General features: G+C 37.8%; 1 protein-coding gene across 1 annotated transcript; it reads left to right on the top strand.

The window, feature by feature from the left end:
* Nucleotides 1-7120: 7120 nt before the first annotated feature.
* Nucleotides 7121-10999, top strand: smfn (small fragment nuclease). The gene is made up of 7 exons (XM_084399828.1): nucleotides 7121-7389; nucleotides 7825-7908; nucleotides 9773-9850; nucleotides 9935-10046; nucleotides 10120-10228; nucleotides 10361-10414; nucleotides 10566-10999. The coding sequence occupies exons 1-7, from the start codon at nucleotides 7153-7155 to the stop codon at nucleotides 10681-10683; spliced, it is 792 nt and encodes a 263-aa protein (XP_084255954.1). The 5' UTR covers nucleotides 7121-7152; the 3' UTR covers nucleotides 10684-10999.
* Nucleotides 11000-13485: the final 2486 nt, after the last annotated feature.

Genomic DNA, 13485 nt, shown 5'->3' with positions numbered 1-13485 from the left:
AACCACAGACACTTGCACAGGTGAAGATGAGTAACATAAACCTGCATCTGCTGTTTTCATGATGACTGTTACACCCACACAACTGTGAGGAAAAGTTTATCTTCCAAAACATTACAGATGTCTCATCAAGTTAAAAAAAAGATTGACATTGTTGACATGTAAATATTGCAGTGCATGTTTATGTGAGTGTACCTTCTGAGTTAAAGGTAGGGTAGGTCATTTTTGGAGAAGCTCGCAATAGCGAGCTATAAAGCATATTATACCATGATCTGGGTGAATACTCGATTCTGATTGGCTGCAGGGTGTCCATTAAAAAGTGATAGAGGACACCGAGTAAAGGAGTTCTGGTGAAACTGACTGTTTACCGTTCGAAATTAATAAATAAATGCGCTGGCTACATCAGCTGTGAGTAACCATAGCAACAGGCAGTCAAAGTATCTATACGGACTATAAATCGAGCGGACTATAAATATCTCCGGTTGCTAAATAAACCGTCAGGCGTAACCAGGGAAACCAAGTTATTGTTTGTAAAAACTTTCGATTTCGATTGTAAAACTAATTAAAATATAAACTAATGTTTTAAAAATGTGTTATTTGGCAAGTGACCGTGGTATAAGCGGGTTAATGCCCTTCGAGGTGTCCGTTGTCAGGTATTATTATTGGCGTCGGACGGTTCACGCCTCGCAGTCGTCCATTAATACCTGACAATGGACACCTCGTCGGGCATTAACCCTTACATATCCCACCCTCCGTTCAGAGCGTCTCCAAAGCCACGCCTCCTTCAAAACATGACATAAACTACCTCATGTCTGAAAGCACATAACATTACAATAATAATGAACATAACTTAAAGAGAACTAACCTGTACTACCTGACTGCTGCAGTCACAAACCGCTCTGAGTATAACGTCACAGGTTTCCATCTCTTCCAAGTTACAGTAGTTATGGCGTGAGCGCAACATAAGCTCATTGTTTTGGTTGAGGAGGAACTGTAAAAGGCGACTGCTGTTACGGATGCGGCGTTCGGTGACCGACGTCTGTCTAACTCTGCATAGCATGAAACACACTGATGACGTGTGATGTCTGCGCAAGCAGGTGCACGGAGGTATAGAAATACATACGCTGACGGGCAGGTAGGACATTGTATCATTGCATTCAGACCAAATGCAATGATTCATTGGACGCACATTTTATGGTCCTACGCCTTCCACAGATGATACACACACATAATACATTTAAGGCTGAGCCACACCAAAATATTTTTTTGTCAATTTTCAAAGTGTGAGAGGCCACAAACATGACGATAAGAAATCATAGATTTAACCGTGTTGTTTCAGTATTTCAGAGTCCCGACTGTGAACGCGGGAAATCTCGCAAAATCTCTTTCATCAAACGTGACTTTATAGTAAACAAACATGGCGGACGACCCGCAAGAAGAAATGGCGCTTATATATGGACTGGTTTTTACAGAAAATTTGCGGGGGGACATTTTTTTTAGATGAAGTCACGGAGACCATGGACTTTACCTGTATAGCGTGAGCTGGAGGTGAGATGAGTCTTCCGTCAGCTCGCTTCCTGATTGGGTATTGTTTCGTTTCACATGATAATCTCCAGAGTATGTGTGCGTTTGTCCTTGGGGTTCCCCGCAAGATTTCTGATCGCAAATATTCAACATGGGTGGCTCCGATGTTCTTCCGAGCAGATTTAGTGTCTCTTAACACACCTCACACCACAGGAATCTGATCAAACAATCTGTAGAACCATCAACATAATCGGGACTTTACCTAGAATCAGTCCAAAATCGGTCCAAAATCACTCCGATTATCTTGCAGTGTGGCGGGCTTTAGACCACTTCACTTAGTGATTGCTATCAGGATGTGAAGAGACTTTCAACCAGCATAACAAAACATTTTTCTGGAACAAATCACCTACCCTGCCTTTAAGAGCATTCGATTTCCCTTTCAAGCAATTCTCCTCCAATCAGAAGTGCTCATTCTCATTCAGGTGGCATTTGGCTAAACTAAACAAATAATTCTGCTCTGGTATTTGGGATTTCGCAAGAGGCCCTGCCCTCACCTCAGGGGCACCAATCACAGCAGGAGGCCAACGGATGAGTGATTAGACGCCAGGCATGATTTGACCTTCAGGCTTTGTGTTGGCGAGCTTTAAAATACAAAAAAAAGAGTGTGACATGATCCCTTGATCTCCTTCCCTGTCTCAGCTTGGACAACAACACATTTTTTGATTGCCTGCACACGCAAGATTCACTCCCTCTGAATAGAAAACAGCTTTTGAATATTTTCTCTCTCTCAGAGAGTTCAAAGTCTATTTACATTCAGTAGGCTACTTAGTTGTATTTGTGTCCTGAGAAGACAGAGAAGAAGTGATTGATTAAATTTGTCAGTCTATGATGAATGCTTGTGAGCGACTGTACTAATCAGAGATTATTATTACGTTCAATACAAACACTGTTTATAAAGATCTACACTTTTCAGGGTACCGTAACAGTGAGTGATTCCCCTAAATGTGTGCTTGTCCGTTGTATAGGGCTGTACACTCTCACACCAAATACACAAATTCTGTACTATATCTGATCATTTGTTCTTGAATCGAACCGCACTGGTCACGTTGTATGTTTGTTATACGTCGTACAGCTGCAGAGACAACTCATTAGAAAGATGCTTCTAGCCGTTATTTCACAGTAGACGCCTTATTATTGCATCACGTTCAACGCAGACAGCCCAGGTAAAGTATGATTTTTAGGCGCTGAAGATTCAGCAGGAGGGAGAACCGCTTGTGAAAAGCAGTGCAAGAAACTTTGGCCCACAGTGTGAACACAGACATCTTGACAGCCGATCAGAACAAATACATAAAAATGCTATTGCTGCACTGAGAAAACCATAATTCTAAGGACCAGAGGTGTTGGGGAGGAAACTGATCCAGAGAGGCTCATTAAAGGGATAGTTCACCCAAAAATTCTAATTCTGTCTTCGTTTACTAATATCCATCTAGAAGAGTAGTGCACCAGTCGCACTCTGCCAAGACATATAGGTTTGGAACAATGTGAGAGTGAGTAAATGAATGAGTTTTTTTTTGTTTTTTTTGTTGAACTATCCTTTTAAGTGTCAGTGAAGAGCTGAACTAGCATTTCCAGCACCATAAACTGCCTTCCTGCGAAAACCCTTTAAAGATAAAAGATCAACAAATCACCTTAAAAACATTCCATGACACATCAGCCCTCCGTGTAACACTCGGCTCTGAATGCGTACGCTCCGCAATTACACCTTACAGTAAGGTGCACACAGCCGACGCTCTGAAAATCAATCATTTGGGATTGTTTTTTACAGTTTTAATGGGTTCCTGTGACCTTGCACCTTGGATTCTTTGGAGCAGAAAGCACCTCAGACTTCAGCCTGTCAATTTTTCCGATTTTAGAAATAAGTTGTGGCCAAATCATCTGGGTCAACAAAGATCCAGCCAAAAAGTTCAGAATCGGGAACTTCAGGCATTTATCCAGAAGGAAAGATATGCTTTTAAAACAAATGTCTCCGTGGTTTTGATATCCCAGGTGAAAAAGACGTAGAATTAAATGTATTAAAAATAGACTTGAAATTCAAGTAGTAGCCTATGTTTATAATACATTTGTATTCACATGCTTATTTGAAGTGCATTAAAAATACATTGAATTTCATTTTAATATATTTCTAAAAAAGTATACTAGAAGTACATTGGTAATAAATACAGTATATGCTTAGTTACACTTTTAAGAAATATGCTAAACACAAGGATACTTTTGATATATTTCTAAAAAGTATAAATACTTTGGTCATAAATATGCTTAGTTACACTTTTAAGGAATATGCTAAACACAAACAAACTTTTAGTGAAGTTTTAGTGTATTTACACAAAACATACTTACTGTATATGCTGCTGTACTTTTTAAATGTACTCATGTATTTATTTTGCAATGTACTTTGCAATGTATTTGTTTTGCAAACAAGATAGTATGTTAATGTTTTCTTGATTTCAGAGTCTGTCTTAACATTAAATTATTTTTGCACTTTTAATACCATTTTGAATACTGAATAAAACAGCATTATAATAAACTATTAGTGTAATGCTAATACATTTTTAATGCTATTTAAATGTTCTTAAAGTACATTAAAATGAAGCTTCAAATATATTCTAACTAGTTTTAGAAATATGAAAGTATATTTTAAATTACCTGTAAAGAAATACACTTAAATGCACTAAACGTACTTGAAGTTGTTCCATTTTAGCACATTTTAATATATTAAAATATATTGCAAATAGCTTAAAATTGATCTTAAGCATATCTTGAAATACACTTAATATACTTGAAATTGTTTAAAAATAATACATTTAATATGCACTTAGTATAGTACAATTTAAATATATTAAGTATATTCACCTATGCGGCGGCTGTTGGTGACAGTGGCAGTTTGTGGGTGAGCTGATCTGTGCTGTGGATGATATCAGACGCCCGGCCTGCATTAGCCTGTCCACTTTATGGCTGCAGCCTGTGCTTTCCGTCCTCTTATCTGGCGAGAGTTCAGAAGTGACGGATGCATTAGGACATGCACTAGTAGCTTTCAAGAGCTTAAATCCATTTGCTGGATTATCACTTTGAGCCCCTGTGTAATGACATGGCTCAACCCCAAACATCTTCCAGGATGTCGGACACGAAGGGTCGTTTTTCAACACGACCCTCGTGGCCCTTTTTTAAAACACCAGTGCTGCTAACATTTGCATTTTTCATCAAGCGCATGTAACTGGTCCTACTCGACCCGCTCCGAGAGGGATTTGAAGCGGTGTCTCTGGCATGAAAGGCAGGCGCGCTAACAAGAACGTTAAAGACTGCAGTCTCTAACGTGCCTCTTGAGACCAGGGGAGTGAGGTTTACACACACAGCTCTTACTAGCTTAGATTGCCTCCATTACACTCACCCCCCCCCCCCCAAACCTCACGGGTGCTGCCCACTGCACCGGGTGTGTGTATGTGTTCAATACTCACTGCTGTGTGTGTGCACTTGGATGGGTGAAATGCAGAGCCTCTTGAGGCCAAGGGAGTGAGGTTTACATGCACAGCTCTTTCTAGCTGGCTTCTGTTACATGTACTAACTCTTGTATCAGCTTCAGATTATAAAAAATAAAGGTTCTTTATTTGCATCAACGGTTCCATGAAGAACCTTTCCAAAGGTTCTTTATAGTGGAAAAGGGTTCTTTAGATCATGAAAATGGTTATTTTAAAGAACTGCTCACTGAAAAGTTCTTTGGAGAACCAAAAATGTTTTTATTTTGGGTCTGTGGATCTGTGCCTCAAACTCACTCGATGGAAGTTTCTAGAGACAGATGAAAACAGATGAATAAAGTTCTCAACAAAGTTTAATAGCAAGTATTCTCAAAAACAGGCAAACAGCCATTAGCAAACACAACTAAACTGACCATTGTAACTAAAGAGAGGCAGGAAATCAAACAAATGGAAGGCATGCACTGAAGAAATACAAACTAAAAGTCCTTGAACTAAATGAAACTAAACACAATGGTGACAGCAGCTTTCAGAAACGCTCGTGTTTTGTCGGCAAAACATATCACAAGAGACGATAATAGTGCAATGTGCAAACCTGTTTAACATCTATTCGAGATATTCAAAGAGGTGTTTGCACGTTGAAATGCGAGTGCCTTACTTCCAGGACATTAATGCTCTTCAATTGAATAAAAGAAGAAGACGTCAATATAAAGGGGGTGGTGGGGCTATCTTGCCCTGAACTCAGGTTACCTTCTGTTTCATCATTTTTTTTTTTTCACTTCGCTTGTTTGAATTTGTGCGAGCGAGTGTGCGTTTGAGCAAAACAGAAACTGAGGGAGAGGAATAATGAAGCCTGTCTTCCCATCATGAGGCCTTTCCCATGCCGCATTACTCTAGTGCCATCAGACGGCGAGCTTCACCATCAGCAGCGCTCTACGACTCTACTAATTATTCTCCTGCCTTTTTATTAGACTACAACCATCAGACAGAGAGAAGGGGAAAGACATCATCATAATCTCAAGTCTAACCCCCCCCATCTATCTATCTATCTATTTCCCGTCAGACTGGTCTGAAGGAGGTCGTTGCTTTTATCACACAGATTACTTCACAGGGTGACTCCAAGCCATTAAATTCTTATCTGTGTCAGTGGTGAAATATGATGTTTACGGTCCTGTCTGGCTATTAGTGTTAGAATTGAGATCTTATATCCACAACAGGGGCGGTAGCCACTACAGAATTGATTAGGTGATCATGTAGCTTGATTTGAACGTGAAAGCTGTATTACACCACAAATAAATGATATACACCAAGCATTAAGTAGGTAATTATTAGGGACCAGTGGCTGCGTGCACAAATATGAAGCGATAGGCTATAACACCCTGACAACATTTAGTCAAAGATAAGCTCGTTAAATACTAAAATAGACATAAATAGACAAACCTAAACTTTGAATTTCGAGATATCGAATGATAAACTCGTGTCTATGGGATGTGCTATATTTTCCATAATGTTGTGTGTATTCAGGCCCAGTGATGGTCCATTTGCGCTATCTTATGGCCAAAGTGCGTTACTGCATCTGTTTTGTCCTCGTGAAATCACAAAATTATTTACAACAATAAACCAAAGTTAAGCTTTATTGGCATGACAATTGAAGGTACAGTATAGATTACAAAACATTGTAATGCTTATATACAGTTTATGTACCATGTTTAAGCCTGTAAATAAATATATAAAATACATGTTATAATTCTATTTAATGACCTAAACAAAAATAATAAAAAATACTACTACTACTAATAACAACAATGAATGTGTTAATAATATACAGTTATAATTTAAACGTATTAGGCTATGTACTGTTATTTTAAATGTACTATTAAAATCTACATTATAAATGAACAGAACACACACGCACACGTTATATGTAATAATAATATTTACCATCAATTACATCAAGTGCAAAACTATATAAAAACATTGAAATTAACATTGATGGTCAACTAGTAAAGCGCGTATACTGTTACCATGGAGTTTACTTATCTGCCGCTGACCTACTGTTGCGCCGAGCTGGTATTTACGACACTTGCGTTCGGAAGACGTCAGTATGCGGGCACACATGTGGAGTGCAACCGCAGCGCGTGTTTCAGCATTAAGAGTCCTGACTCGAGTCTGCGTGTCATCACAGCGGGTTAAAGCATTCCCACCAGTGTTTACAGCCCACAGCCTCTCTCTCTTCAGTCTATGTACCTCTGTGCTCGCCAAGGGTTTGATGTCAAGACGACCTCACAGCAGGAAGATGTCACAGTCCGTGGCGCAGCGGATGGTCTGGGTGGATCTGGAGGTAAACAGCGGTTGAACAACACAATAAACAACACAATAGTCTTTTTACATGATTTTACTGATTCACATTTTAAGTCAAAATCAAGATGTTTTAACAGAAACAATGTATGACCGCAGTATTTGACAGCAGACTGATGCTGAATGAATTTGCATAGTTTTATAGTATTTCGTTTTATAGTAGCCTATGTGAAATGATTGCATCCCTTTTCAAACATGCCATCTGCTTATATAGCAAGTCCAGTACAGTCTGTTCATACTAATTTGGATAATATTTGGGCTAGTCACTGCAGCTGACCTGCTTGTTTACAAGTTTTTGCAAGTCTCTGGTTTTGATTCACCCTACGCAGTTTTTATCCAGGAACTGACGAGTGATTGTGCAGTCATAGGTTGAATGACTGGTTTTCAGGGTTGCATATCAATGTGTTTCTTGTTTCAGATGACAGGGCTGGATATCGAGAAGGATAAGATTATTGAGATGGCTTGCATAGTTACAGACTCTGACCTGAACATCATTGCAGAGGTTGGTGATTCTTTTTTGCTTGGAATAAAAGTCCCATGCAGTGAGAACTGGGCCATGTTCAGTCTCCGTGTTCAGTCTTTTGCATATACAGATTTGATCCAGATCCATTTTTGTTGGATTTGAGGTGATCTATATACTACATACACTTATAAACTGCCAGAATTGGTGTTTAAGTTCAAGTTTAGGTAAAAACTACATTTAAAACAACAAATGTTGTATCAAAAAATGCTGTATCAAGATAAATGGAATAAATATAAAATTCAACAGAATATAAAAGGATCATACTTCAGATTCTTCCAACAGGGCAAAGACTTAAAGGTCCCATGGCCAAAAGCATATTAAAAATGGTCAATAGTGACCAAATCCCTGAAATGTAACTTCTTTTTTTTTTTTTAAGGAAAATCAATGTAATATATTAATGTAATGTAATAGATTTTGTGATACTATGCAATATTTATAAAAATGTTATAAGCAATTTTTTCCATTAAAATGAATATAATTGTTTTTAAATAATTGCAATATTTCAGATTTAAATGGAGTGAAGGCCTTTAAAATGTTTTTTTTTTTTTTTTAAGTGCGAATAGTGCCATCTGGATGCGTTAACAATTTAAAAACTTGTGTAATGTCATAGCTCTCTATAAACATATAGAGAGGCTTTTGGCTTCCCTATAATTTATGGTTTATAAACAAATACTGTGATTGGCCTGGAGGTTGTGCGTGTGTGTCAAAAAGTGAGATAATGTCTTTTTGAATTTATTGATTTTATGTCACACATTCTCAATCAAAAATTACCATTGCACACCTGCAGGTGTAGGTGCGTAGGAGAGAAGACCAAAAAAAAGGAAATCCTGCACACTATCAATACTTGCAAAAAGTATTTATTAGCAACAAGGTCATGAGACAGAAACGTTGCTAATTAATATTTTTGATACTTTGTGCAAGTATTGATAGTGTGCAGGATTTCCTTCTTTTTTTTTTTTTTTTTTTTTTTTTATACATATTCTCAATCATTTCTGATGCAGTTTTACCGTGTGTGTGTGCATGTGGGTGTCTATTTTGCACTCAAAATGTTTAGTCAAAACTAAATCATTGCTTAATTTTTATTTTTTTATTTTTATATATTTCCCATTAATTTCCTATGTCGGTCATTTTTGGTAGTGAAGGAGCCAAGTGTTCCTTTTTTTAGACTTTTTAACATATCCGAATTATTATCTGTTTGTGTTCACATAGCTAATGCGACAAGTCACCAAGTGTCATCTCATACCAATGAAGCAAGTCAAACCGTTAAATTTAGTCAGTCAGTTCCGACCGAAGAGGCCCAGAGGGCTAAACTGTGTAAATAAATACTTTTAAATGTTTTTTTAAATACATTTATAGATGTTATTTAGGGTGTTGTTTTAGAAGTCCCCATTTGAAGTTTTGTTGTTTGACTGTGATATCTACAGTAAGTTTAAGAAATATGCGGTTAGCTTAATTTTTATCATATCTGTTTTTATGTATATTGTGCAATATGTGTATGCATGATTTGTGTGTGAATGTTTGTTATTACTACTGTCAGTGTCTAAGGAAAATGTCCATCCAGTGACCAATAGAATGAATAATAAAGTACAAACATAAAAAAGTAGTTGAGCATAAGTCTAATAAAACATTATAACCCGTAACCCCCATACATCTCAAACAACATCAATAGAGAAAAAAATGTCTTCAACTTAAAAATGAAATGAATTAAAATATTGATGACTCATTCTGCACTACAAAAATGTCTCGTATATGTCTCACTCCTCACCACCACCACCAAAAAAAAAAAAAAAAAAGCCCATACTGGCTCTTTAAAAGCTATAACCTTCTTTTTTGTTGTTGTTAGGGACCAAATCTGATCATCAACCAACCAGATGATCTGCTTGACGGCATGTCAGACTGGTGCAAAGAGCATCATGGGAAGGTGAGTACAGATTGACGCGCATTCTGAGTGTTTCCCGTTTCGCCTGAATGAGCTTGATGTGTGTTTTGTGATTTGTGTTGCCAGTCAGGCTTGACGCAGGCTGTCCGGGACAGCCACATCACTCTCCAGCAGGCAGAGTACGAATTCCTGTCCTTCGTCCGACAGCACACGCCACCCGGACAGTGTCCTCTCGCAGGTAACACGCGACACCAGCTGCTGCTGTTTCTCTTGCATGTCACAGGTGTCAAATTGTGCCTCTTCGTCCACAGGGAACTCCGTTCACGCCGATAAGAAGTTTCTGGATAAGTTCATGCCGCAGTTCATGAGACATCTTCACTATCGCATTATAGACGTGAGCACCATTAAAGAGCTCTCCAGGTTTGTTCCCCATTTAGGTTTTATCAGATTCCCGAACGGCCGCTGTTGCCACATTAATGCATTCAGCCGTGCTTCAGCAAGTACAGGAAGAAGTTGATGATGTCAAAATACTTTTTCCATTCTGTTTCCCAGACGATGGTATCCAGAGGAGTACGGTCTCGCACCACAGAAAAAAGCATCGCACAGGTCTGTGTGCTTAACAGGTGTTTCACAGCTGTATTGAATGCCACATTTAGCATCGCAGGAGAGGCTTCGATGTACTTCATAAATATTAAACCCTAAAGGAGAGCTGTTTTGTCTGATCTCAGAATACTGTTGTGTCTGTTTGAATTTTCAGAGCGCTGGAAGACATCCAGGAGAGCATAAAAGAACTGAAGTTTTACAGAGCGAATGTTTTCAAAGTGAAGGAGAAGAGAAAAGTAGTCGAAAATGGCGACAAGACGCCTGTGAGCTAATCTCCGAGCCGATCTGGAGTGCTTTTAGGATCTTCCTCACATTTGGATGAAAGCTTGTGTGAAACTTGAGAGAGAGAGAGAGAGAGAGCAAAGTCCTCACTGCTTGTTTCCTGTTTTATTTGTTGTCACTGCAAATATCTTAGTTTAAAAAGAGAGGAGATCCAAAAAAACCAACTCATTGTTTTGAACAAGTTCCTTTTTTATCCTTTGTGTTCCTTTTAGGGAATCTGATTTGTTGCGTGTCAGTATGCAGTAATGAAACAGAAGTGTGTTTGAAAAGGTCACTTTTTTGAAATAAAAATCATTTGTTGCGGTTTTTGAAGGATGGTTAATGTGACTATTCTGAAACGTTGTTGCTGACCTGTTCGTGCAGTAACCTGTACCAGACGACAGATGGCAGTACACAGTCAGGTAATATCTGTGATCAGTGGGGTTATTCACAGTGCTGGGTAGATTACTTGATATTAATATGAGTCCACTGAATCCAAATTAAATGGCTAAAATTGTGGTTTTTAAGGTAATGTAATCAGATTACTTTTGACTTAACTAATTCATCACATTGATTGAATAGGATAATCTTGTACATGTAAAAATACAAAGAGAAAATATATTCCATTGTTATCAAAAACATGAAGCACATTAAATACACTTTCTCAGATGATATTGTGGTGGAGCTGCAAGGGGTTAAACTATCCCTGTATAGTATGTAAATATGAAATTATGTAAATTTGTACATTTCCAAAGAATAATACTTAAATTACAAGTATAATCAATAAATTATGAATAATTTACGATGTAATCAATAAAAATCGAACTAGTCTGATTATGAGTATTTTAAAATGTAATCTAAGGGCAAGTACTTCATTTTTGGAATCTGATTAAGTAATCCAGATTACATGTAATCAGTTATACCCAGCAGTTTGTCAAGTAAAAAGATCAATTTAAATATCATTATTATGGCTTCTTTGACATCCTCAAAACCATTGATAGATACATACTATGGAAGTCAATGGGTTCCATCAACTGTTTGGTTGCAACAAGCTTTTCAGTGATTGTATTTTTTTGTATTTACTGAAAGCATTCTAATACTTTTGAACTTGACTTAATCTTTTATTTGCTCTACTACATAAACAAAACATTGTCAGTGTCATTGCCTCTATGACGAGGTTAGTAAATGTTGCGCTCACACTCCGTTTTATGCTGTTTTAAAGTGGTAAGGACCGCTGGGACTTCAAACCCTGTTTGGTTGGAGCAGCCCTAGGTAACATGAGCATTCTGTCTGTCACTGCTGCCACTGGAGGATCGCATGTTTGATTCTACAAGGGAAATTTTAAATAGACAGAGACACTAGGCTAATGCATAAACCATGTAGCTTGTGAAACACTTCTCTCATCTCTCTCTCTCAGAATCTTTCTCGCAGAGGATGAGGAAGATCCTCATTAGTGGTCAGGACAGACCGCTTTGTGTGAAACTGAGTGTTTGCACTAGTCTGGTCAAACGATTTAGAAACACATTTAATCATTTGGCAGATGCTTTCATCAAAAGTGACTTGCATTTAAACACATCTCAAGCAATTTCTCATAAGAGTCAACAATACTTGCGGTACACAACGCCAAATTTAAAGTAATACATTTTAAAGTAGTAGAAAGGTTGTTTATTTTAGGAATTGCCTTTGTTCATGGTTGTGGATTAGGTCTTCAGCTGTTTATTTAAAGTTCTGATGGTCTCAAGAGATCAGATGAAGGTTGATATCTCGTTCCACCACTGAAGAACAGAGAGGGTAAAGGTTCTGGAAAGGACTTTGTGCCTCACAAAGAAGCCATAAAAAATTCCACATTTTTATTTTATTTTTATTCTTTAGAAAACCAGCGATTTAGACATCAACAGCCTACAATGCAAGATTAAGAACTATTTTAAATCTCCAAGGAACCATATGGCCTACGAAAGAACCCTATGCAGAGCTCTTTACTGAACCTAATGTGAAATAGAAAGGCACTAAAGACTTGATTTTTAAGATTCTGCAATCTCTGACATGGTAAATGTCATTTGCAGAAGAAAGAGGTACCAACTTTATTGGGTTTGCATGAGTGGTATTGCTGCTTCATCCTGCAGGTTCACCAAAGCCACACAAAACCCAGTGGAACTGAAGGGGCAACACTTCAAGTCCAGGTATAGATGCCTTTTCTAAAGCACTAATTCACCTAATCACATTTGATTATCATGCAACAAATTAATTTCAGTTTTACAGAGGCTTTCCATAAAATCTTCTAACCTAATTTGACATGTTCTGGTGTGTGTCCGAAGATTGTAGTAAAAGGCCCAGCATTTGCCTGATGACTCGAATAAAGAGAGATAATTAAGACTTTTGGAGTGAATGAATACAATAAATCAGCTTCTCATGTGCCAGGGTAAAACATGCATGCTCAAACACTAGCAGAACATTGCAATTGCAATGTGCGTTGGACAAATTTTGTTCTTAAACCAATGAAACTGTTATTTATGCATTTCTTAATTGCTTACTCTAATATATCGCTATTTGCATTCGTTCAAGGGCAGACAAAAATTAAGTCTGGAACGTGATGATGTACTACAAGAACAGCTCAATCCATCGTGAATTCATAACCCTGAATCAACAGGAGCTCACGTAATTACTGACGAAGTCTCATAATTTATCAATTTTATTCTGACAGGCTCCTTACACACATTAAAGGTTCATTAAATTTGTGCACTGAAAAATAGCTCGCATTTACGCTAATTTGATTACCTGCCAATTATCAGCAGTTGAACTGAGTTGGTTTAGTT

The sequence above is a fragment of the Rutilus rutilus genome (assembly GCF_951802725.1).
Source record: "Rutilus rutilus genome assembly, chromosome: 25".
NCBI lineage: Eukaryota > Metazoa > Chordata > Actinopteri > Cypriniformes > Leuciscidae > Rutilus > Rutilus rutilus.
Note: the sequence above shows the minus strand (reverse complement) of the source record. Positions and strands in the feature narration are given on the sequence as shown.